This window comes from Diceros bicornis, chromosome 27, assembly GCF_020826845.1.
Source record: "Diceros bicornis minor isolate mBicDic1 chromosome 27, mDicBic1.mat.cur, whole genome shotgun sequence".
Lineage (NCBI taxonomy): Eukaryota > Metazoa > Chordata > Mammalia > Perissodactyla > Rhinocerotidae > Diceros > Diceros bicornis.
Window position 1 is genome coordinate 42,079,887 of NC_080766.1, and position 26,699 is coordinate 42,106,585.

Consider the following 26,699-nt stretch of genomic DNA (forward strand, 5'->3'; position numbering starts at 1 on the left):
CCTCTCTTCCTCCATCCCCATCTCAGCCACATCCTGGGAGGCTCCCCAGAGCCGTTCCCTTCCGGGGGCACCTGGACCCACCTTGGATCTCTCTGAAACTCACCTATCTTCCCACTGTTGCCTCAAAGCAAAGCGATGGATTCGTATTCTGATGAACTCATTTGTAATAAAGTGCCACTGGACAATGATACTTACCAAGTAGCCTTCCTCTGTTATGTGTGTGCTATGGGGACTATACTACAGAAGGTGTTTGGGTAACCGGTGGGTCTCTAATCCTGCAGGTGTGTGGAAGATTAAAGGGCCCATGTGAAGCAGGAGGGAAGCCTTTGGTCTTGATGACACGGGACCAACAACTCTATTTGCCTTCGGTACCCGCTGCATGCGGTTAGGTAGTCCTATGTGGTCTCAGTGCTTTCTTTTCTTACTCTGCTCTGAGTCTTGTGATATAATACAAGATAAAGCTGATATGCTGAGAAGCCTGTTCTAACAGAAAAATGCAAAACCCACAATGTATACAGAAGAGATCAAAGTAATCCATCCTCTCGAATCAAGCTTATGATTTCGATTTACACGAGCAGTCAGTGTTCATTCAGACAAGCTCTGACTGATGATTGCATTAGGAGAGCACACACCCTTCAGAAGCAAGGGACAATAATACATAAAGCACCAAATGCTACAAATAAATAATAGAAATAAACCTTAAAGCTAACCACTCATAGATTATGTTGCCACATGCGAAAAGAGATCTTAGAGTAGAAAATTTTGGTCTGGTTCTGGTGCCTAGGGAGAAAAGCGTGCAGATAGCTCCATCTACAATGGCTGTGCTCCCACAGGTCCAGGCAGTGGCTGTCAATCGCTTTGTACGTGAGATGTGCCCATCTTCTCAGTGATGTGGAATGACCCCTGTACAGAAAACCAGATGGGCAAGTGGGAAAAGGTAGCACTTTGGAGGGGTTCCTGCTTCTGTGCTTTGTGAAGGTCAGAAAGGAGCTTCAAGGTCATTTTAGTCCATGCCCCTGTGCCTTGTTAGAGGCATTACAAGGAATTGTTCTGGATGCAGAGGAACAGAAAGATGCTCCTTCTTTGGCTCTGCTGTTGGAAGTGTCCACACAGGAATCCATGGATGGACGGGAATGTCTCCACGGTGGCAGGAACTCGAGGTGGTGGTGTCTCTCCTTTCTCTTCAAGTTTTCAGGTCCCTCTAGAAATGAAAACATAGGTGTTATCTTTCTTAGCACTTCAAGCCATGTCTCCAACATTAAACTTGAGTTGGGCATCGGCGCTGCAGCCTGAGTGAAGCATTGGCTGTTCACAATTCCTGAGGACAAGGTTCGCCTCCGCCAGACGAGGCTGCCAGCTCCATGCGGATCTCAGATAAACGTGAAATAGCTTTCCTACCCGTATGCACCTCCCAACCAGCCACGCCCCGGCGTTTTTTATTGCAGACCTGGGATTTTTTCCATAGTTTCCACGTGAAGTTTCCAGCTCTTAGCGTCAGTGTTGCTAAGTACTGGTTTGAGTCAGAAAATTTTGTTGAAGGCCCCAACTAGATAGAGAAAACCACTGGATGAGAATGAAGATGATGTGACAGGCAGTCTTGTCAGCTGAACGGGCAATTCTCCTCATGATGTGTGAGCTCTTGGAAGGCCCTCACATCGATGTTCAAAAAAACAACTAAAAATGCAGACCTGCCTGAAAACCTCTCCTGGGAAGGGAAGCCTCTTCTGGGTCATCTTCCAGGACATTTGAAGAGAGACTCGCAAAAGGGCGGGTCTCACACAGGCCCTCAGTGGGCCCAAGGCAGCTGATGACTAAGATGCTCTCCCAGGCATCAAGGGAGCCAGCCAGCCATCACAGACAACACTGCTCCTCCAGCCTCGGGGGAAGAGTGGAAGCCCTTCCTGAAACCCTCCCAGGGAGCCACATGGTCCACACCAGTGTTTCTCAAAGTGCCCTCAAGACCCCATGTACAAAATCGCCAGGGCCCTCATCCCACGCTCCCTGATCAGACCCCCTGGAGAAGGGTCCTGGGGATCTTCAGTGTTAACACACAGCCAGGGAGAGTGCTATGTGCCCCAGGGTGGAGAGCTGTCAATTCTGCTGCTGAGTGTGCTGGGGTTGGAGTCACGGATGTGGTGAGACTCACGCTCTGCTCTTATTAGCCTGGGGGGCCTTAAGCATGTCCCCTCACCTGTAATAAGGGGACTGCCCTAGCATCGCTACCCAGGACGGTGCTGAGGGGAAATGGGCTAAGACATCACGCAACATCATGGTTAGAAGGTTCCAGGAGTGATTATGGAACCTTGCTCCCCACCCAGTCCCTAGCACTTCTCGATAGCGTGAAGACTGGGAGTTTGCTTCTTCAACTTGCTCGACTTGCAAGCTCCACTTTCACGATTACCAGCCTGGTCACACAGACCCTCTGCCCCTGCGTGCAGCCACTTGGAAGGCGCACCTCTGTGGCTTCATGGCAAATGTGGAGGGCCTGCTCCTCCTATCCCACCCTCCATCCCCCACATGGCCAAGCCCACACGGCCATCAGTGTGGCCATCCGCACCCTAGGCTTCCGCTCACAGGCCATCCTCGGCCACTGCAGCAAGGAGGCTGCTCTTTCTGAGTCTGTTCTCTGAGAGGTTGACAATTTTGGTTGAATTTTGTCTGAAGAGCGTTACACGCCCCTCAGTCTGAGCACTGGGCCAGTCTGCCGGCTATTAACCGGTGCTTCCTGATGGCCTGTCTCCTGACACTGGCTGCCTTGCAATGAGCAGGACACTGAGGGTAGGAGCTATTCATACCTGCAGAGGACACTCAGCTACACAGCAGCAGGGCTGGAATTCAAACCAGGCTAAGGCCCAGCCCCGGGTCTCAGCCTTGCACAATGGGAGCCACTACGTAGCTTCTCATTTAAAGCAAAAATTCAAGGAGGAAGAAGTGGAAATGAATGCCCGTGCCACATTAGGAGTTTGACGTCCTTCTTAGCCAGCTGTTTCAGATAAAAGGAGCGTTTATAAAGGTCTTTGATGCACAAGGACAGAAAACAGATTACTGGTGGCCAGAGGCTGGGGGGGCAGGGTGCCCGTCTAACTCTACAAGGTTTCATTTCAGGGCCACGGAAATGTTTGGAACTAGATGGAGGTGGTGGCTGTGCAACATTGTGAATGTGCTAAATGCCACTGGGTTGTTCATTTTAAAATGGTTAATTTTATGTTACGTAAATTTGCCTCAATTAAAAAAAAAAAAGTCCTTGAAACTGGTCCAAGGCATGATGTGGGGCTCAGAGTCAGAGATCAAGTCAGCAAATATTTGCTGAGGGCCCACAAGGTGGAAGGAGTCATGCTGTCGAGGCTCCTGCATGGCGGCCTCACCTCCCTGCAGCCTTTCCCCCTGCTCCCCGGTTGGGTGTCACCACGCGTCCTTTGGACCATCAGACCACTGCGCTGGGGCCTGGAATCGGCAGTGGCACTCCCTTTCCCTGGATATCCCATTCCTCCTCCCCGCCATCTCCAGGGCGCCCCCTGCCGTCCTGGTCCTGCCAAGCCATCCTCACTGACCTGTCTCCCTCCTCCACGTCCCCCCTCCAGGGAGGGCCCCCAAAGAACAGAGCTGCCCAGGCCCCCTCCTGATTGGAGACTCTTCATCCCATCCCTGGCTCCCAGCAAGGTCCACACTCGTCAGTGGGCGTTGGGGAGTCCTCTGTATTCAGCCTTCCTCCACCTCTCTCCACTTCGTCCACTCTCTCCTCTGTGCACACCCTTGCCCACTCGCCTCATCCCCATCCCCAAGGGCTCTCCTTCAGCTGCCCCTCTTCCTTTCCCCATTTGGCATGTTGTCCCAGCCAGGGTCTCCCTCTTGTGTGCCCACCCCACCAGGGCCCCACCCACACAGAGCCTTGCCCATGGGATTAGCTGTGCTCACGTCAGACACCCAGGAGCCGCAAAGTCCCTGTTTGCCAAATAGACAACTCACTGGTCACTCCCTGGCTCTGTACAGCAGGACTGAGGTCCCACGTAACGGATGCTAGTGGTGGAATGAGGAGAAGCGGCGTGAGCAGGGGAGGAAGCTGCACCCACCTCCATCTGCTCGTGAATCCAGTCCAGGAAGGAGGTGATGCGGGTATAGACCCCGGGCTTGTTCACATCGGCACAGCCGATGCCAAAGCTGGTCGCTCCCACCAACTTCCATACCCTCCTCTCTTGACACACCAGGGGTCCCCCGCTGTCTCCCTAGATGGCAAGGAAAGAGACTAACAGTGACAGAACAGGCACTGTCAAGGGGTGTTCCTCGTCATAGTGGCAGGATTCCCCCTTCCACCATATCACAAAATACTTCTCGGGGATGGCTCTGCGTTCACACCAGCCCTTCTAGAACTGACTCGAATTCCCAATAGTGGGATCCTTTATCCCTCGGGGACTGTCTCCTTTATCCCCCAGCTGTCTCCCTGCCAGATTCTAGATACACTGAACCCAAGATGGTCAGGGCAGCTGTGTGCAGCTGAGGGAGCGCTGTCAGAAGGAGGGTCTGCCTGGCCAGGGGTCTTCAGCTGGACCCCGGCAGTGCTGGAGCCTCACCCACTCTGGCCTTGGAGGCCCAGATTCACCGTCCCACTGCCTTCCACCCCTTCTGTCCCCCTGCAAACTTTGCGAGCCGGCTGGAGAGGGAAGCATCCTCGAGACCGCTCTGGCCACCCAGCCCCCAGGCAGAGTGGGAGCGTTGGGTAAACACAGGCCCGGGCCAGGAAAGGGAGAGATATCTTAAGCAAACTTCTTCCCCACGCCCTGTAAATTTGCTTTTCAGTCAGTCACAGGGAAATGCTGGCGGGGGCCTGTCTCACGGGCTGGGTCACGGCACCAGAGCCTCGCCTCGCCCGCTGCGTGGCTCCCAGAGGTCACCGAGGGCCCCTACCTGGCAGCTGTCCACACCGCCTCTCAGGTAGCCGGCACAGAGCATGGAGGGGGAGATCATGCCCCCGTACACATCCCTGTGGTTGCAGAGCTTGTTGGAGATTAAAGGCACAGCTGCATGGTTGAGGACCGGGGAGGCATCGCCTGTGTCAGAGATGGGGGTACGTGCAGTGAGGGGGGCCCCACTCGGATTTCAGAGGGCATGCATCCAGGGCGGGGGGGGGGAGCAGGGGGCACGCCACCAGATGCTGTGATGGTGGCAAAGGCCACGCCTGCAGGTGCACGGCGCGTGGTCTGTTGCAAGCACCGGCGAGCCCTCAGGGTTTGCTCCCTACAGATGGTTCATGTCAGGGCCGCTCACCTCCCTAAAGGGACCAATGCAAGAGGACATAAGGGCAACAGTGGCCAACATGGACCTCCCCAGGGCCCGTCCTGGGCCAAGCACGTGACCCTCACCAGCCTAATCAGTTCCCAGAACAACAGGTTACAGAAGGGAAATGGAGGCCCAAGAAGGTCTCACACACACAGCTTCTTGGTGGAACCCTGGGGTGGTCGGCAGAAAAATGTCCTCCCAAAGAAGTCCATGTCCCAATTCTCATGTGGCAGAAGGGACTTTTCAGATGTGATAAGACCTTGAGATGGGGACACGATCCTGGGCTATCTAGGTAGACCCTAAATGAAATCACAAGGGTTTTCAAAAGGGTCCGAGAAGGAGATGTGATGAAGGGAGCAGAGGTTCGAGGGGAAAGATTGAGGATGCTGCGCTGCTGGCTGTGAAGGTGGAGGAAGGGCCACGAGTCAAGGGGAGTGGGCCAACTCTAGAAACTGGAAAAGGCAAGAAATGGATGCTCCCTCAGAGCCTCCAGAAGGAATGCATCCCTTCTGACATATTGATTCCAGCCCACCGGGACTGATTTAGGACTTCTGATCTCTATAACCGTAAGATGATGATCCATTTGTGTTGTTTTAAGCCACTAAGCTTGGGGTCATTTGTTGCAGCAGCAACAGGAAAGCAACACACCTGTGGTGGATCAGCCTCACCACTGACCTGAAGGGATCAACACCCTCTAACTCAACCTACTCATAAACCCAGTTATCTTTATGCTCTATAGGCTTACAGCAGGGCACACCCTTATTCCCATTCCTTCAGCGTGTGTCAGCTGGTGGCATGTGGGTCTGAGCGCCTCGAAACCCACACTGTAAGTGTTCTCTGAGTGTGGGTTACACCATGGTTTCTGCATGGGCTTCCCCAGTCCACCCACACACCCACTGTCCTTGCAGTGGGCACCACCTGGCCATGAGGTTGCGCTGAGAGTGGTGCCTGTCCCTATCATCCCATAAGGATTCGAAGAAGACGATGGAATAATCATCCCCAGGCACTTCAAGTTCATGAATAACAACACGAATAGGCACATGGGCGGAGGAGCATGAATGTAGAATCCCAGATCTTCCACCACGCGGCTATGTGAGCCTGAGCAAGATGCTCAGAGCCCCTCAGCCCCAGTCTCCTTGCCCTCAAGATGAGCATGAAAATAACACCCCCTCAGGGTTTCCATGAGAAGCAGGAGGTACCTCGTTGAGACATTCAGCTTAGAGCCTGGCGTGTGGCGAATCTGCCTAGTGATCCAGCGCTTCATCTTCAGAGTCCCACACAATAAGAACCACTCTGGTAGTCTGGTGGTCCAAATGAGAACTCACCATGAGAGGAAGGGGAGGGTAGAGGGGTGTCCCTGCTCCCCACCACAAAGCAGAGGTCGCGGGGCCGCTGGTTCTGACAAAACCGGAAGCCCCTCGACCAGCCATGTCGGCACAGAGCAGGGTTTGGGCAAGTGGGTGAGCATGAAATTACAAATAGCTGTAATTCCCCTGAGCCAAGGTGGACACCAGTGCAGGTGCTGGTGGGAGTGTGGCCAAGCAAGTCCACATAGACCCTCTGGATCTGGGTAAGCCCCTGTGTACCTTGGACATTCAAGAGGCAGTGTGCTCAGTTGATAAGTCTCAAGAGGAAAATACTGAACTTTCTATATCGGGTTGAAATGTGCACCCCCGCCCCCCCGCAAATATGTCCACCTACAACCTTAGAATGTGACCTTATTTGGAACAGAGTCTTTGCAAACGTAATTAAGGTAGGAATCTCAAGATGAGATCCTTCTGGATTTAGGGTGGGCTTTAAATCCAAAGACTAGTGTCCTTATAAGAGAAAGGAGAGGGAGGCTGGGGACAGAGATACAGGGAGGAGACCGTGTGAAGACAGAAGCAGAGATTAAGGTGATGTGTCTACAAGCCCAGGAGAGCGGGAGCTGCAAGAAACCAGGAGAAGCCTGCAACAGATTCTCCCTCAGAGCTCCAGAAGGAACCAACCCTGCCCACATCTTGATTTCAGACCTCTGGCCTCCTGAACTGTGAGAAAATAGATCTCTGTTGTTTTAAGCCACCCTGTTTCTTTGTTACGACAGCGCCAGGAAACTACTACTCTTTCTACCAACGAGGAAAGCAACGGATGGGAAATCCAAGAATTGTGAGCGCATTTGTGGCCCCTACTGACGAAAGGACGGCCTAGGTTTCCTCCACACGGGTTGTTCTCATTGACATTACTTCTTCTATTATGACTACAGCAATAAGGTCTTGTTTGCTTTTTCTACTTGACCTTTGTCAGATGAAATAACACATCTTCTGAAGTCTCACAAGACAAATTTCCTCACCGATTACAAATCTCTGTCTTCTGAATAAACCTTGGGAGGAGTTCTCCATCCGGGCTCCTTATGTACTTAGTTAACACGGTGGGGAGGAGGAAGAGGGAGAACCACCTGCTGTGTTGGCAAAGGTGTCTCCACTAAGGAGTGTCCACGGTTGTCCTTTGTGTTTTATTTCTCTCTTGAGAGAGTACAGTTTCATGTTGTCACAAGATAAGGGGGACCATGACTCATGACCCACAGCTACTCGGCCAACTGCGTGTTTCCCGCAGTGGACTCACACTCCCTGACCGGGACGTATGGGCATCCCACAGGAACAGTACATTGGGGCACTGGAAGGGAGCATGTCATTGTGGGCATGTACCCCAGCCATCTCAGTCCTGGGCTCCCTGGACTCAGAATCTTGATTTCAGACCACTGACCTCCGTCCTCTGTGGCACCCCATCCTGACGTCCAGCACATTTTTCCATCAGGAAAGTTCTCTTCGGAGTTGGGCAGACAAACTGGCTGGATCATCTCTGTTTAAAGGGGAAACAACCACTCTCAACTCAATTGAAGCAGTAGTCTGAGGAAACAATCTCATCAGGGCTTACCTCTCTGGGGAGCGCAAAGATCTCCCAAAGAAAGGTCAAGTCCTTGGTTGTTTGAAAGCTCAGAGCAGGGACCCCACCCCCTACCACCAACCAGAGCCCTAAAGCCTTAAAAAAAGCCCTAGACTGTGGCAACACGAGCGAGTCTAGACCACGGGCCAGCAAACTCTTTCTGTAAAGGGCTGAATAGTAAATCTCTTAGGTTTTGCAGGCCAAGTGGTCTCTGTCACAACCCCTCAACTCTGCCACAGTAGTGTGAAAGCAGCCATGGCCAAGAGTAAAGAAATGGGTTTGGCAGTGTTCCAATAAAACTTTACTTACAAAAACAAGAAAAGGTCAGATTTGGTCCGTGGGCCATAGTTCGCCCACTCCTGGTGTAGACCATGGGGAGGTTGCCTTACAGAACGTCACTCCATGAATATTCCTATGCCTCCTGTCACATCTAGAGGCAACAAGCTTGCCTGTCCCTGTGGGCTGTGTCACATAGTCCTCCACCAAAGACAGAGTCATGGCTGTCGTGAGGCTTTTACGTGAATACACTCTGAGATGCGCTAAGCTTCCCTGGGTATGACACTAGTGGACAGGCACAGAAGGAATAAGGGGAGGGTTCATTTTAATTTTCGTCAAAGTGCAAGTGTTGGCACCTCATTTTGAATAACCAAGTATCATTAATAATGATTAACAAATGAACACTACATTACAATTTCTCTTTGTTTCCCTAGAAAGATTTGTTTTAGAGTGTACATGTGCCACGTGATAAACATGCCGAGCATTCTGCCAGGTCAAACCTGCGGCTAGTCTTGCGCCAGGATTCTGCTCCGATAAGGGGCCTCATTTCTTACACTCTGCCCACAGCCCAAGCTGCCGTATTCCTTGGAAAGGAGAAGGGGGGGCTTTAATTTACTTAGGAGGAGGCTCCTAATGCTTTGTTTGCATCTGCAGAATGTTTGAAAATTTGATCCTGTGTGGCTTTTGTGGTGTTTTCATAACCTCCAGAGGCCAGGACTTGACTTTTCCCGTGGAGAAACAGAGCCTGCTGAACTCAGCAGCTGGTTGGGAGAGAATGTTTCTGAGTACTTTAGGGAGCTGAGGATGCCCGGGATCTTCTAGGTGGTAAAGAAATGGCTGCAAAAAGGATCTCCCCACAACCAGCTGGCTGCCCTGGGAGGTGCTCTCTTTCTTAGATAAGATAGAGACTCTCATCCTCCATCTAGAGACACTGGGCAAGCAGGTGGCACTGGCTGGGGGACCACACCACAACAATCCCCAGATAGGACAAAGCTCTTTGTCCCCATGGGCCGGAGATGCCCTTCCACCACCTAAAGGCACCAGGTAGCCTGGCCTGGGGAAGCTCATTTCATCTCCAGCTGGCACCAGCAGAGAGAAAGTGGCACCAATGGGAACACCAGGGGCATCAGACAAACCAAGTTGACCAAAGTAGAACCTCAAAGGCTCTGAAATCAAATTATCATCCAAAACCACAGCCCACAATAGTAGATCAAGACCTGCACAGTGAACCTGAACAGGGTGACCACCTGCTAAAATTGAGGATGCGTGTAGGACCCAGCATCTCCTAATATAATAGCCCAAATGTCCAGATTATGATTGAAAGTTACTCATCATACCAAGAACCAGGAAAATCACAACTTTAACGAGAAAAGACAATCAACTGATGCCAACACTGAAACGAATCAAATGTTGAAATTATCTGACAAGGCTTGTAAAGCAGCCATCATAAAAGTGCTTCAACAAGCAATTACAAATTTCTCTGGAAACAAATGAAAACAACAGAACAACAAAGAAAGCCAGACGTACCGTTGAAGGTGAGTGGCCCAGCCAGCTTCATGAGGGCGATGTCATTGCCCAACCTCTTTGGCTTGTACTTGCTGTGGTAGATGATTTTTTCCACCAGATGGGAGGAGGCTGGGCTGTCCAGTAGGGAAACTAGGCCCACCTGGATGGTCCATTTCTTGGGGAGGTACAGGCTGCAATGAGAAGACTGAGAGGTAAACAGGAAAAACCCAAGCACTTTAACACACGGACATCAGGTGTCCCGTGAGCCAGTGCCAGGGAGATGGCAAGAGACTTCCCACTGCCCTGCTTGCTTATGCCTGGATCTGACCTCGGCTCCCACCCCCTGCAGAAGCTCAGACGCACCCCATGCATTTCCTAGATAGATCTTGCTCCCTACACCTCTGAGTGCATCTTCTCAACATTGGAGGACTGAGCTCAACTTTGCTGACTGTGAGGGGTCCATCAAGGCCTCTTCTCGATCAGACAGCAACCAAAATAGTGGCAGGTAAAAATAACAGGGAGAATTAACCTCCGTGTTTGGAAGTATTTTCTGTGGTTTTCTTCTATGCTAACCTCCCTTGAGAGAGACTGCTCTGGGGAGACTAGATACCCACCAACACCCTGCACCATCTCCAGACCACAACATGGTCCACCATAATTAACTACAGGGAGATCTAGGGCCTTTATGTTGGTGGGTTTCCTCCTGCAAGAGAGCTTCTTTCCTCCTCTTTCTATCTTTTCTGTAAGAGCTGCAGGCCTGAAATCTTTAAAATGAGCTCAGGGTCACCAATCACACCCAGCCAATGGTGACAAGTCCATGGTGAGGAGGAGGGGTTCCTCCATGTGGACATTACTTCATGACAATTTGATCTGTTTGCCTGCTCTGTGGACCTGCTGCTGATCACCCAATTCAGCCCCATTCCCACGTGGCCCAGACTGGACAGGGGGCTGCAGAGGACAAGGACCCACACCCAGGAGGTCGGGAGACTCACTCATACACACAGTGGGCAGCGGTGACAATCCACACGGAGGTGATGACGGAGCCCCCGCACAAGTGGTAGCCCTGAAACTGAAGGCTGGCCTGCCAGGGCCACTGCGCCAGCGAGGACATGTTTCCACCCACGATGCGCGAGCTATAACCCAGTCTCAGACCGCAGGCTGCCAAGGGAGAACGAGGGTTTGGGGGTCGGTCCCACAGACCTTTCTGGGGAAAGTGGTGTCGCAGCCACAGACCTCTCCCCCCCTCACATCCTGCCTCCCTCACAGAGCTTGCAGCCCGGGAAAGAGCGCTGTAGGGGGAGCACAGTGTGAGGGGTGGGGGCAGGTCCCCGGAGACGTGGGACGAGTGGGCTATTGTGGGGGTGCAGTGGGAAGAGCCTGCCAGAGCAAAGAACCTGGTGCTGGCAGCACCCCTTCTCGTGATGCCCATATCCCCAGGATGATGCCAACACGCCAGGAGCATGGGACCTTCCACAGCCCCCTCCTCACTGACACAGGGGCTGGCGAGCATGTGCCTGACCTCTTCAGCCCCTAACCTGCACAAGAACCCTCCGCCCTGCCAGGAACGAGGGGCGCCTGTCCCGGGAGGAGGTGGCCTGGGGCACTAAGCAGCCTGTGCACACTTTTCTGCTGGGGGAGGGGGGAGGATAAAGTGACTGGTGAGTCAGGCTACAGGGGCCACCACGGAGTGACAGGACATCATGGACCATGGTCCTGTCTGCTGCTGAGGAGTCACTCTGGGCTGCCTCCCCGCACCTGACAGGTGAGACCAGGCTGACTCTGCTCCCCTCCTCCATCAGGTGGGGTCCACAGAGTTCCCACCTGGCACCGAGGAGGAAGGGACTCCCAGCAGTCTGAGGAGGGGACAGGGACACAGGAGTCTGTGAGCGAGCGCTGCATTCCACTCATCTCTGCGTCTCTGACTTACCTGTGCACTTCAAGGTGACCACGTGGCCCGAGGCACACCCCTCCCTAAAGAGGGAAAAGAGTGGGCTTAATGTTAAATACCCAAGGCTTGTGAAATGAACACTTTTGTTTTTACTTAATCTTGGAGTAAAAGAAAAATATACCCTATTCCCCTGCTCTTAAATACAGATTACAATTTTAGTGTATATAAAAATACCAGGAGAGTGAGGTCTCCCAATTCATTATAAAACCCTGGACTACAGACAAGTATTGTGTATGTGAGAGGCTGTTGAGCGTTTCTAAGCCCTGTGCAGCTAATGATAACAGATGCACAATGAGCTATATTATATAAACGTATACTGGTGTCATTTGCACGTCGGTTTTACCCCGATGTTCCTCACTGGCCCCTGGGGGTGACGGAGTGCACATTGGACGGCGTGGCAGCTCTCCTGGCATGAAGTCCTCACAGCCTGGGGCACACACACCTCAGAGAGGACTCCTCCCTGGAGGAGAGATATGATTGCCCCGGAAAGGACACCGCTCCCCCTGCAGGGCTGGGATCTGGGGCGCGTGCTTGCTCACAATCCACCCAGGATCCCTTTGTAACTTTTCCCGCTTCAGAGCCCCAGTCCTGTCATGCAATCATGCAAGCAAAAGCTAGTGTCACCAGACTGAGGTTTAGAACCCAAGAGATGAGCTGTCCCTACAGATCGCCTGTGGGTCCAGAGGTGAGTGTTAATGATGTGATGGACAGGCTGACAGGCTGCTGTCTCCCAGAGCAGAGAATACCCTCCTCTTGGGGTTTGGTCCAAGGTGTCAGAAAAGCATATGGAACTTGGGTTCAGAATATTTGACTGTATCTCCACTCACCTGGCAGGTGACCCCTCTGAGCCTCAGGTACCTGACTGTCATTTAAGGACACCTCATTTTACCTCCCCCATGAGGTGTTGAGGGAAGCAGGGAATATAAATGGTGAACAAAGAAGGAAACATTTCTTTCTTAATTTCTTTTTCTCTTCCTCCCTCTCTCCCTCCTTTCTTTTCTCCCCATCTCCCTCCTTCCCTCCTTCCCTTCCTTCCTTCCCCCAAACATATCCAGAGCGCCCACTGTGTGAGAGGCGCATTTATGACGTACACATCGCTATTTCTCCTTTACCATCCTTCCTCCCTTTCTCTGTCGGTCCTTATTTGCCCAGTTTGGGGTTAAGTTCTTGCACCCCAGCCTGGTGCGTGAACCCAGTCTAACCAAGGTGGCCAAACCCCCACCGTGCTCTTGGAGAAAACACCCTCACACCTCTTGAGTCCTTGTGGAGCTGCACACAGCTTTGCAAACCTAGCAGATGCTTGACCCCAGTGCGGACAGCAGCACTGCCCAGCCACTTACCTCACGTACACCGAGTGGTGCAACGCGGTCACTTTGTCATCCGGCAAGAGGTGATTGATGGAAGCAAAGTCCTCTCGGAACTGCTCCTCAAGCGAGTCCACTCGGAGGGCATCTGAACTTACATAACTGCAAACACATTAGAAACGCAGACTCGATGTGTGAAATTGACTCTATGCTTCAAATCAACCTGTGCTTGAGTCACAACAGCACAAGGATCACACTGGAGGGATGTCATTTTGTCCCCCCAAACTGTCAAGGGCTTCCTTTCACCAATTTAGCAAGGCATTGCAGACCTGGCATAGTCTGGGATGGTGGACCTTCTGGCCCCCACCCCACAGCCCCACCCACCCTCCATGGGCTCCAGGCACATAGGAGGGAAGACCTCTTCCTGGTGTAGCTGGTGGGCCCCCTTGACACATTCCACTGAACTGGGCTTTGCGTGGCCTGAAGCAAGCCCCCAAGGGAACAGAACACAGAACTAGGAGGGGCCTTTTCAGGTGGGCACCAAAGTGGGTACCGAGCGCCCCAAGAACAACAGATGGGGGAGGATGAAGGACTTTCCCAGTCTGCCCAGAGTGGGCGTGGGCTCCCGTTGGAGAGAGATGAACACGTAGAAGGAAGGGAATCAGGGGACACCAGAAGCAAGTCAATGTTTAAAGTTTCAGGAAACAGGTCTTCTGGAGAACAATGGTAAAGAAGGCACCCTTTTTTAAAAAATCAAGTGTTTGAAGAGTTATGAGATGGGCCGTGGCGAATGAATGGCCATTTTCCCCTTTCTTCGTGGAATGAACAAAACAAAACACAGCTGGCTTGCTTCACGCACTCAGACACCAGCCTATGAAACAGGCCTTCATCAGATTACTGTGTGTGCTGTGGAGAGGAGCGCATGTGGAATGCAAAGTTCAGACAAGTTGAGTTCTGAGTAAAATATAATCAAGGCAGCAGCAAGGACCTTCCCAGCCCTCCCAGGCATTGCTCAACCTGCTGATAGTGTGGGCGCTGGGTGAAAGATCGGATTGCTGCTGGGATGGAGACCCCAAGACAGGTGGGCTGGGCTGCAAGGAGGGGGAAGTGTGAAATGCAAGGGGACCCCAAATGCTGAAACTGGAGCCCTCTAAATTGCCAAAGCCTTCAAGTGGTAGTAACAACCACAACCACAAACTCACAGGGCGTCCCTATGCGCGGGCTCACTTCCAATCACTTCAGGTCCTTTGACTCTCATGATGACCCTTTGGAGCCCATCTATTACGATCCCTATTTTTGAGGCACGAGTTATGTAACAGGGCTGAGCATGCACTGGGACTTGAACCCAGGCGATCTGACTTGACGGTCTATCATTTTTTTAATCATAGATGTCTGACATAGGATATAGTAGAGCAGAGAAGATCAAAGAAGGGCTTTAAAGAGAGAAGTAGGAAGAATAAACAAATAAGAATACAGAAGAAAATTTTAGAGTTGAAGCAAAGACAGGAAAGAAAAGAACAAGTTTAGAGTAAAGGAAACGGACAATGTGGAGGAGACAGACTGGAAAAATTGCGCTCTCCAGACCTGCCCTTGGAGGGAACACTAGGGCAGGAAGGGCTATCTCACCAAGTGGCTGGGGTGGACAGAGCGGGCTGCCCAGAAGAGTGGGGTGGAGAGGGAAAGGGGTCAGCTGGGTCCTTCTGCATATAATAGAGAGGAGGCCTGGGATTCGAGGAAGGAGTGATGCCCCAGCAGGGAGGAGGAGGAGAGACAGGAAGAGGAAAGGACGCCCCCCTGTAAGTCCAAGGAAGGGCCTATGCAGGGAACAGGAACACCGAATGGGGAAGCTTTCAGCTCTTTGAGTGATGGGGGGGGGGTGCATGTGTGTGATGCGTGTGCACGTGTGTGTTTGTGCATGACGTGACGTGTGTGTGCATGATGCAGTGTGTGTGTCTGTGTGATGTGTGTGTGTGTAGGTAGGGTGGGGGGTATGTGTGTGATGTGATGTATGTGTAAGTGGCGTGGTGTGGTGTGTGGAAATCTAGCTGATTTCTGGATCCGGGTTGTTGCGAAGTGAGAAGGAGGCAGGTCCAGGGATGTGGGCTGGAGGACATTTGGGGCTTCACTGGTTATGGAGAAAGGGGCTGAGAATATGAAGCATCGCACTGGAGAGGGAGACTCCGTGGATTCTGAGCGCGCGGCTCCCTTGGGCGCAGAGAGGGATGCTGACCTCCTGAGAGGAGCATGGGACCTCAGCCTGCCTGCTCTGAACTCTGAGAACGGAGAGCAAAGAGGAGCAGAAGTGAAGTTGTGGGCGCCATGGAAGACAGCCGTTGTCGGAGTCAGAGGAAGGGGCCGGAGAGGGAGGGGGCCCATGTCAGGGCGAAAGTGTGTCGCCTCAGTGCAAAATGTCACGTAGACAGAAAAGACATCCTGAAGTCCAAACCCCTAGTACTTCAGAATACCGCCTTATTTGGAAATAGAGCCTTTACAGAGGCAATCCAGTTGATCCCAGTACAGGCCAAACGCTGAAAGTGAAGAATCCGCTACCACAGTCCTTTCCTCTACATGTTGCTAAACAACTGTTTTGAATGATTGTGCTTTCACTAAATTGCCGACTTTTCAGACTTGGATTTTTAGGGGTCCTTGGGAAGTGTGTATGAACGGCCACATGTTGCCCACTACCAGGTGGGGGTGCCCGGGAAGCTGCCCTACAGCTGCAGCCTGGGAACTAGGGGGTTAGTTTTCAGCTCCAAAGCTCTTTCTTGTATGTTTGTATGGAGGGTCCTGTCCTGGCCCTGAGACACCCCTAAATGTGCCATTTCCTGAGCTACCTTGAGCAGGTCACTTATCGCGTCTGGGCCCCGGTTTGCACACCTGTAGAGCGAGGATGATGTCAGCATTATAGGGTTGCCATGATGACGCAGTATGATAACAAGCACCTGTAAGTGCCCCACTAAACGATGGGTGTCTCTCTCTTGATCACATTATCCCTATTAATGTTTTACCCATGAGCTGGAAAGACTCCTTAAATTACCTTGGAAACCCCAGCTGGGCACAGGCGACATTAGCATGGTGACCTTTCCAGTCGTCAGAGCACACGGTCCTCCAGGCAGCAGCTGTGAAGACCTGGAGCACGGCGTTCCGCCCGCTCACGCGGACTGGCCGATGCGCAGGAAGAACAGTCCATTAGTGGCCGGCAGGGCCCTGAGACCACAGGCAGAGATTTCTCTGCAGCCAGCTCAGATCCCTGCTCTGCTGAACCTGACCTGCTCCTCACCCACAGCGCCCCCCACCCTCTCAGGACAGTGGCAGTTCTTACTGTCTGGACCCCCTGAGCTCTCTTAGAGGTCTCTTCTTATTGCTTGTGTAGTCTCCTGAACTGAATTTAAGCTCCGGCCTTCCCTTTACACCCAGCCCAGTATCTCCTGGGGCGAATGGATCCCAGTTGAGGACATGACTTGACAATGGCACCGACTTGGACCCATTTCACAGATGGGAAAGTCAGGGTAGGGCTGTGCTGACTTCCTCCTGCTTTTGCAGTGAAAAGGGATGCCCTCACCACATCGGTACTCATCCTCCGCGTCTTTGCAGTCTGAGACCCCGTTGCAGCGAGCTGTCAGTTCAATACACTTAAAAGACGACCGGCACCTGTACTTTCCGGAGCAGTCGAAGTGGACTGAGGGAAGGGGCAGAAGGGAGTGTTAAGGAAGGGCTCCTTCAGTGTACAGCACTAACAACTGCCCACCTGCCACATGGCCTTGAGCTTGCGCGTTAATAATGAAACCTGCGTTGAAATTACGCCTCTGTCAGCAGCCGGTTTCCCTCAGCCCAGTTCCTGTTCCAAATTCCCGGGGGTCTCACTAAGTGGCCTGGAGCCACGGCTTGAGGCGAATTTAGACTCCGGAGGGCTCAAGGTCAAGAGAGAAAGCGCACGGCGGCTGCGGACTGACCGGCTGAGCCGGCTGAGCAAGGAGCTCTGAGTGAGGACTCGCCCCCCCAATCCACCTCCTGTTCTCTCTGACTCGGGGCCAGAAGTGAAGGAACTGTGGACGACGACGCAGGTAAGCAGGTGGAGAATTAAACTGATCTGTGATCGAGTCACTTGAAAGAGAAAATGACAAATTGTTCGCTATGAGATGCCGTTCAAATGACTCCGTTTCTCAAAAGCCACAAACATCTTATTTTAAGAACGGCAGGCGTGCGCGGCCTTGCATGAACGACCTCCTTGTCTCCTCCACTCAGCTCCGCACCAGCCCCCCGCCCTCGGGATTCTGTTTCATCAGCTGCCTTTGGACACTTCTAACTGGGCAGCTTCCTTGGTGACAAAGCCCCGAGCATGGCCAACAGCCCCTGCTGGGCCCCAGGTTGGCTTTACACTCATGCAGGCACAGAAAACCCAAAGTCAGCAAACCCCGAGGACGCTAGCCTCCAGTAATTAAGGCTGGGTGGGAGCGCTGCGCTGCTGTGAGGGGGGAGCTCATGAAAGTTTAATGCCTAGTAGGCATCTGAGAACCTACTAAATAATGAATCGTACTCACTGCCCAGACCAATGGCCAGTGCTAATATCAACGCAATTATCCCAATGACGATGATGGGAAAGAACTTCAGTGGCAGCAGCGACAAAATCTGTGCAGCAACCGCATCTGCATCTGTAAACCAAGGGCAGATGAAAGGGCAAAAAGCCGCTGAACAGCGCATTTGAATAAAATAAAACTTAAAATTTAGCTATTCATTCCCACTGCCCTCAATGCAGAGAATGTTCCAGCCCAAAGAAAGTAGCCTTAATTAGAAAAAGTGCCACCTTCCAGGGGGAACACTCTCTAGAAGTTCGGCCCCACGCTCTCCGAATCTGACCCAGTTCTGTCTGTCCCGGGTTAGGGGATGGTGTTGGGGGTTGAGTTGTGGCCCCCAAAAAAGACATGTTGAAGTTCAAACCCCTAGTACTTCAGAATAGCATCTTATTTGGAAATAGAGTCTTTGTAGAGGTAATCCAGTTAAAATGAGGTCATTAGGGTGGGCCCTAATCTAATAGGACTGGTGTCCTTATACAAAGGGGAAATTCGGACACAAAGACAGACAGCCACAAAGGGAAGACAGTATGAAGAGACACAGACAGACTGTGTGAAGATGAAGGCAGAGATTGTGGTGATGCATCTACAAGCCAAGGAACACCAAAGATTATCAGCAAACCACCAGAAGCTAGAAAGAGGCAAGGAAGTCTTCCCCTGCAGCTTTCAGAGGGAACATGGCCCTGTCAACACCTTGATTTCAGACTTCTAACCTCCAGAGTGGTGAGACAAGATTTCTGTTGTTTTAAGCTACCTGGTTTGTGGTGCTTTGTTTCAGCGGCCCTAGGAAACTAACAGAGGGGATATAGAGCCTCAACTCCCAAGGACATTTCCCTACAGAGGAGGGTGACAAGCAAAACCGAAACAGGGCACTTTCAGGAGAGGGAGAGCTGGGACCTCTGAGAAGGTCACCAGATGATGCAGTAGACCATTCTCCATGAGTCTTGTGCACAAGGACACTAATGGTCTTTGTTCCAGACCAACTCTTCAAGAATGTTGGCAGAGCAAACAGCCTTAGAAGATACAGAGAGTGTCTCTCTCCAGAACAGTCCAGCTTATTAAATATAAGGTCTTCCTTAGGGCGAAAGTTTGCGTAGGTCTGCTTGCAGCGCATTATAAAAGATTTGGGTTCCCATAGCTCTGAGTTCCTTAACTATGATGCAGACCCACTGTCTGTGCAACATACACCTGGTCTCCTCCATATTGCCTCCATGGGACTTGGGGGCAAGGATAGCCAACTCAAACAGGATGCGTGTGCTACTTGTGCTGTAACTAACACAGTCCTTTGTGTCTGACCCTGGAGTCTCATGTCTTCTGCCAGCATCCAGGGCACTGTGGCAGGCTGACTTGTTAGCTTGCAGGTAAGGTAAAACTCCAGACCCTTCCCAGTTCTTGCCTAAAGAACCCATCCGACTGGGCAGCAAAGAAGATGCACAGAGCATTAAGATACCCACAAGTACAAGACTTTCTGGGCAACCAGGAGAATTTCCATTCGCACCCTTTACTTTTAGGGAGAATAGGCCATTTCATGCAAATTATCTCACCCATCCTGAAAACACACCTATGCCAAAGTTGTCTCCACTTCAAATTAGAAAGGTTGGAATGCAGGAAGGGGAGAAAGGCTTCCAGGCGTCACACGATCACGCAGGACAGAGACAGCCCCTGCCTCTCCTCTCCTGGTCTTGGAGACGTTGAGCCCAGAGGCCTCCCACGGAAGAGCCAAAAAGACCTCTCCCTGCCTGTCTGTGGAGACCCACAACTCCACCCTCTGGCAATAGCGTGATTACAAAATGGTCAATATAGTTTGAGGCCTCCTAAAAAGGAAGAGAATTTGAAGATAAAAATGGAAAAAAAGAGGTGTAGTGTGAGGAAAAGGAGAAAGGCGTAATGGAAGGAAAAGGGTAGAGAGAAAAGGGAAAGAGCGCAGGGAAATAAGACGACGCATCGCACACCCAGTGACAACGTGGATACAGAAACAAAGAGAGACAAAGGGCAAGTCTCTGCTTTGGTTGGATGAGCAAGTGTTTGTGGTGGCTGTGTTCTCAGCACCTAACAGCACCCAGCATGCGGTATTCCTCGATAAATGTTAGTCAAGTGAATGGATGAGTGAATGAATGAATGACAGCGTGATGATGAAGGCTGTCTCATCTCAGGGTCAAGGACCAATCCTTTCAGGGCAACCAACTCGTGGTCTTGAGTTAGCAGAGCAGACTTCTCTTCTCCACCCTCCCCACCCCCAGAAGGCTGCACCAAACTAATACCTCACCCCACTGAGACGCCTACTCTCCATTTACACTTCAAATGACCCCAAGAATGACCTCTTATCGTTCCAGTTGTTCTGTATCTAAGAGTTAGATTGAGGAAATGAGTCCAAATTGTTGATTCAATTGTTGTCCAGTCAGAACCTTTGTATCAGTTCACCTTTGACCCTTTACAGCTCCTCCTCCACGGGGCCCTGTGGGCCCTCCTGGGGCCCCACCCTCTCCTTGTTCTGGAATAAAAAGCCAAATGCATAGCATCTCTCCAAAGAAGGAAGGCAAACAGTAAACAAACACAAGGAAACTTCGACCTCTCTGGAAATGAAAAAAATGCAAATTAGACATAACTACATGTCAACTTGGCTATAATATTATTATTATTATTATTATTATTATTATTATACCCAATGCAGTTCAAAGCAAAGGGAAATGGACCTCCACTTACAGCCAATAGGAGTATACATTGTATAAACTTTTTGAGAGTCAAATTGGACATAGTACCAAAAAGCTTAAAAATGGATGGAATTCTTGACCTAGTAATTCCACTTCTAAGAATTTATCCTAAGATGTCATCATAGATGTACACAAATTTCTGCCTACGAGGACACTTAGAGGAGTGGTATTTATAACATTGATGCATGTTATAATACTGCATGCATGCAGCTTAATGACGGACGGAAGGAACCGGTGAAATAACAAATGGTATAGAGATACTTAAATGACAGAGAAAGGGAGTTGGCAAAACTTTTCTGTAAAGGACCAGATAGTAAATATTTTAAACTTTATGGGCCCCGTGGTCTCCATCACTACTACTCAACTCTACTATGGTGTGAAAGCAGCCACAGACAATATGTGACTAAATGGATGTGTCTATGTTCCAATAAAACTTTATTTATAAAAACAGGCAGTGGGCCAGATTTGGCCCCTGGGCCATAGTTTTGCCAACCCCTGAAGAATATTTAATTATTTAACATCATGGAAAAATGAATGTGAGATTGTTGAGTTAAAAAAAAAACTTCAAAATGGTACAAATAGTATATGTCATTTCCAAAGGGAAATAGCAATATATTGATAGGAAAAAGGCAAGAAATCCAACGATGAAGTGCTAATAGGGTTATCTGTGAGTAATGGTAAAATTGTGGGTAACTTTAAAAAATCGTTTTGTATTAACTGTATTTTCTAAATTTTATAATGAACAATACATTGCTTTATTTAAAAAGAAAAGTTTAAAAAAGTTTTTTTCTTTCCCACTAAAGGAGTTAATCATGATGAAATAATAAAAAATTAGCAGAGAGGAATATATATAGCGCTATTCACATTCATATTATTTATCTTATAAAAATATTAGAAACAGGGGCCGGCCTGGTGGCACAGTGGTTAAGTGCTCGCCCTCTGCTGTGGTGGCCCGGGGTTCGCAGGTTGGGATCTCAGGCGCACACCAACGCACCGCTTGTCAAGCCCTGCTGTGGCAGCATCCCACATAAAGTAGAGGAAGATGGGCACAGATGTCAGCCCAGGCCCAATCTTCCTCAAGAAAAAAGGAGAAGATTGGTATCGGATGTTAGCTCAGGGCTAGTCCTCCTGATAAAAAAAAAAATTAGAAACAACTGTATGTCAAATGATGATAAAATGACTATGTAAATTACTACATCTATTTGATGGAATGTTGTGATGCTATTAAAAAAAAAAGGGCATTTATGAGGCCAGTCCAGTGGCGTAGTGGTTGAGTTGGCATGCTCTGATTCGGCAGCCCGGGGTTCGAAGGTTCAGATCCCCAGCGCAGACCTATGCACATCTTATCAAGCCATGCTGTGGCAGGCATCTCACATATAAAGTAGAGGAAGATGGGCACGGATGTCAGCCCAGGGCCAATCTTCCTCAGCAAAAAGAGGAGGATTGGCAACAGATGTTAGCTCAGGGCTAATCTTCCTCACCAAAAAAACAAAGGCATTTATAAAAACCAAATAGCACATGGAAAAACATCTGTCTCTATCTGCACTGTGCAAGAGTGTGTACCTATGGGCAAGGACCAGAAGAGAATGAATGCAGACATAAAATCCAGGTAAGTTTTGGGGATCAGGTGATTATGGAGTATTGTTTAAATTTACATTTATGCTAATTTTTTGAGCTGTATTTTTAAATTGGGTATCTTTTCCCTTACTTGAAACCTCTCCTCCCCTCTCCCATCCTCTCTACCACCCCTCCCACATCAATCCTCCAGGCAGTTTAAAAGGAATAGTTTGGGGAGCCCCCCCCTCCATGCTTTCTGGAACCTCAGCCAGAGCCCCCAGGTGTTCCCCTTCCCAGCCCCAGAGGTCAGTCTTCCTGACTGCATCCGGGACCAACAAGCCACAGCTCATCAGGACGAGTCCTGATAGGGTCTTGCCTGAAAGATCCCAGCTGGAAAGGCATTATGGAGTCCACTGCTTCTCCAAGCGTCTGTAACCCATTTACAAAATCAGCTTGCCTTCCTTTATGGCTAGGAGCAACTCTGACACTCCCTGTCGGATTTTAATCTAGGCTTCCAATATCTTCAGTGATGTCCAACTTATTTTAACTTTTCTGGAAGGGCCGGTGAGCACTGACTCTCAGGACTTCCCGGAAAGCTCAGAGATTTCCTGGCCAGGATCTGACCCCCAACTCCCGGGGGCAGTTGGAGCCTCAATTTTGAAAACCTCCATCCAGAGAATGCAAAGGCCTGTCTCTAGGGAGCTGGCAAGTGATGCCCTCTCGAATGCTCCTTCTTTCTGGGATTCTGTAACCCCGAGGAAGCACATGTGTCCGGCTGTGTGTGCAAGGACTCCTGGGGAGATACTTCCTCGGAGGGACACTCAGCCACGTTTGTCATCTAGATTGGGGCGGGGTCGGGGGGGACAGAAATCACACCTGGTTCCACTTACCTGGCGCAACAGGACTGATTTTCAAATCGTCCAGGCCAAAAAGCGATCTGAAGGAGAAGGGGGCTTCAGCTGCAGGCGGGTCGTTCTCCCCCATGGTGACTATTTCAGGACCTCTGAGATGCGGCCCCACCTCTACCTCCACTTCCTTCGCCAGGGAGAACAGAAGGTGTTTGCTTCTCGGTTTATAGTTACAGCATCAAACGCATCTTTATCACGTTAAATCTTTGAAATTCGACAATCCACGTAAAGCGCATTCAGTACCGATTAATCAAAACTATCTGTCCAGTGGGAACGCGTTTTTTTCTGAGCCACAACAGATAACAGAGAAACTTCTAGAGTTAGCGAAAAAACGTGAACTTAATTCTGCTAAAATAATGACTTTCCCATTGTTGTTTGATCAATCTTAAAATCAGTCAAATAGCATGTCTTTAGAGATATGCCCTTTGACCGTTGAGAAGTTACTGTATCCTTAATTTTTGGAAGATAAATTGCTTTTAAAGCATTTTCCTTCTCTTTTCTGTCATTGTTCTTTTTCCCATGTAAACTCGACCCTTTGCCCACGCATGTGGTACCCCTACCATACACACAAGAAGTTTTAATACTCACATAATGTCGGTGCCCCAAAAATGTAGATGGCGCCAGCGCCCGGACTCTTGCCCACAGTATTTGTAGCCTCCCATAAACACAACCCTTTCCTGGCTCACACAGGCATGACCTAATTAAGGATGAAAGTATCCGCGCCCTCTGGGTGCCCAGCCCCCACTAGAAGGCAAAGGGAGAGGTGGTTGGGAGCTGCTGGCTTGCACCAAAGCTACACTGACGCTCTGTTTCCTCCAAGAGAATTCCACTATCGCGACACCAAAGAGGTCTGAAGCCTTTCGAAGTCATTCCCTGTCACTCTAGGAGGGGCGGAGGGAGCAAGAAACGGCTGAACGTTCCCTACTATATTCCACTTCACTCTCCCAGGGATCAGGCATGAGTTCTCTAGGAACCTGCTGCTGCAAAGCGCTAAAATCTAGAGGTTCCCACAGGCATAGAAACATAGATACTTAGATCCCTCATTTTTATTTTCTCTCTGTTTGCTTGTTGCAATGTTTGAAATTCAAAAGGGAACTATTAAGTCGCTTAAAACAAACTTTGTCCTCATGCTGTTTCACGTGGAAAATCTAAGCAAGAGTTACGCACTAAAAATGTTTATTTCATTTCCATCACAAGAGTAGTTTTGAAGAATATCTTAGAAAACTAATAAATTCACATTCAGCATTTTTGACTTCGATTCTTGCCGATACTTGCTGCTTACTATCAGCATGTGGCAAATTACGCAGCTTAACTTTATAACAAGAATAAGAAGACATGGTAAAATGCTTTCTGAAACATTGAACCTCGATAAGGAAGCCCCTTTCCCAAACAGGCCGTGGTTGGTAGGTTTCACAACATAGAGAAATGCTGAGAAGTTGTCTTTTAGAAGCGTCTTCTCTTCCCCCACCCACTTTACTCACCGTTTCTGGAGCCGCCATCATATAAAGCAGAAATAATTTCCTTTTTCATTATAAAAGCCAGTGTGGTGGTGAGCAGGCCGCCAACAGGTTAGTCCAATCGGGAAATATTTCCACCAAGTCACTCAGCCTTGTCCACTCAATCATCGCAGCAAATGGCATTATCGCAGGCATCCATGTAACCGAATCTGGTTGTGGCTATCAAGTGGCCTTGGCAGTATGACTACAGAGACCAGGGAGGGAAAAAATGTGGCTTGCCTTTAATTAGTAAGTAAGGTAAGCAAACCTTTTCAGAAACTTCACAGAAGAGAGTCTTTGAAACACAGGCGTTCCTTTCATTTAAAAGAACAGAGAGGTCCTGCCCAGTGCTGAGCAAGAGCACCAAGAGGGGCAGGTGAAACGCTTTGCTGGGGGTTTCTAGCCCTCCATGTGACTGAGCCCACGTTTACACTTGCAGCTGCTCTGCGGACAAAAGACAGAGAACCTGACGTGTTCTCACAGAGAGCGCTGGAGAGAGACACGTCACACTCCGTGCTGCAGGGGCCTCTGCATCCCAAGAGGTTTCTGCACACAATGCAGCCTAAAGATGTTTAATCAGGAGAGAACATCTCTGCTGCTGTGGGCACAGGGGCTAAGAGGCCCTTTGGAAGGCCGGTGGAGCAGAGCTAGATGTGAATCCTGCATTCGTTTATTCAGCAAATATTTACGGGCCATCTGCCATGAGCCAAGCATCTAGACTCAGAGCAGACGGCAGAGGGGACGAAACACTCACCTGTTGTCTCAGGTGACGACAAAGGCTAGGAAAAGATGAGGCTGGGAGAGGCTTGGAGAATGATGGGACAGGGTGGTGGAGGAAGGCCTCCAGGAAGAAGTGACATTTTAGTTGAGACCTCGATGATGAGCTAAAGTGGGTCTCATGAGCTAAGAGGAGAGGTTGTTCCAAGCATGGTACCATCAGCACCAAAAGCCCGGAGGAGGAGATGAGCTGGGGGTGTTTGAGGACTCCAAGAAAGCCTGTGCACCTGGAGAGGCCAATGGGCAGATCATGGAGGGCCCGGGCCATTGGGAGGACTCTGGTTTGGTTTCCACGTGAGGGAAAACCACCGAGGAGCTGAGCTGAGCAAAGTCGGGATCTACACGTGTGCACAGAGTGTAGGGGCAGGGTGGAGGCACAGAGAGCTGAGAGGAGGCTGCTGAAAACCCAGGCCACCATGGCCGCGGCTTGGACCAGGGCGCTGGTGGTGCAGATGCAGATCAAGGCTAGATTAGGGATTTATTTTGAAGGTGGAGTTGGCAAGATTTGCCGATGGCAACAGTAGCCAAAGAGAGATATTTGGCCAATCGTGTTTAATTCAGTCTTGTCTCCCTGCCTCCCAGCACCTGCCCACGCACCTACCAATGTCTTTTGGATATAACACCAGGTATTCGTCGAGCTCGTACATCCCTCCTTTCCATCTTCCTAACTACTCTCACCAGTCCCTGAACCAACATTTGCCCTTAAAGATAGTGATAGGAAACTTAGAATTTGATTATTCCTTTGCTTCTACCTGAGTGGTAGGTGGTGCTCTCAACTGGAGTACAACTCTTGGAGGACAGAGTCTAGAATGTACTCTCATGGTGCCCAGCACAGTGATGAGTGTGTGATGGGGATCCTTGTACATCGATGAGCTGACTGTAAACCAAGGTGGACAAACAATACTGAGTAGACATGCAGAAAACTGAAAGCAACACGAGGTCATATTAACATGTGTTAACATGCTGGCATGTGAGTCAGATGAGGTCATAAGTCGAGCCAGTTTACCAAGGGATAGTAGGGAAAAGACCCATGAGGGTGGCTGAACTTCCACCACTATAAAGTAGCTTCTCAGAAAAACCTACAGATCAGTTCCATCAAGCTCAGTATACAATTTTAAGGAAAAAGAAATCAGCACACCTAGGGCTGGCATCTGATGTTCACCAAGCCGGAGTCTTAAGTAGTCTTGGTTTGGAGGTATGAGAAGGGGCATCCTACCCTGAGGGCTCCCCTAGGACCTGTGAAGCTTTCATAAGCACTTGCACACAGCTTCGTTCTAGGCACAGTCTCAGTCTCCACCTTGATCTCTTTAGCGAGTGATGGGAGGCTTGGGGGTCAGCCACAGGGGAAATTCTGCGTCAGGAAGCTTTAGTCTTTTTGCTGTTGGCCTTGGAAGATAACTTTTCAAGCTAAGAAAAAGGGATTAAGCTAGATAGGGCGTTTCCTGGCTT

The 26,699-nt window shown here is 50.2% G+C and overlaps 1 protein-coding gene across 1 annotated transcript; it reads right to left on the reverse strand.

The window, feature by feature from the left end:
* Positions 1 to 273: 273 nt before the first annotated feature.
* On the reverse strand, positions 274 to 24,838 carry TMPRSS3 (transmembrane serine protease 3). Its single transcript, XM_058523158.1, has 13 exons — positions 24,459 to 24,838; positions 22,960 to 23,104; positions 17,772 to 17,882; positions 16,793 to 16,909; positions 16,268 to 16,391; positions 13,267 to 13,392; positions 11,906 to 11,949; positions 10,971 to 11,136; positions 10,000 to 10,169; positions 8,017 to 8,112; positions 4,903 to 5,045; positions 4,071 to 4,223; positions 274 to 1,201 (listed from the first exon to the last, which is right to left on the reverse strand). Exons 1-13 carry the CDS (start codon positions 24,477 to 24,479, stop codon positions 1,184 to 1,186), a joined length of 1,434 nt encoding a protein of 477 aa, XP_058379141.1. The 5' UTR covers positions 24,480 to 24,838; the 3' UTR covers positions 274 to 1,183.
* Positions 24,839 to 26,699: the final 1,861 nt, after the last annotated feature.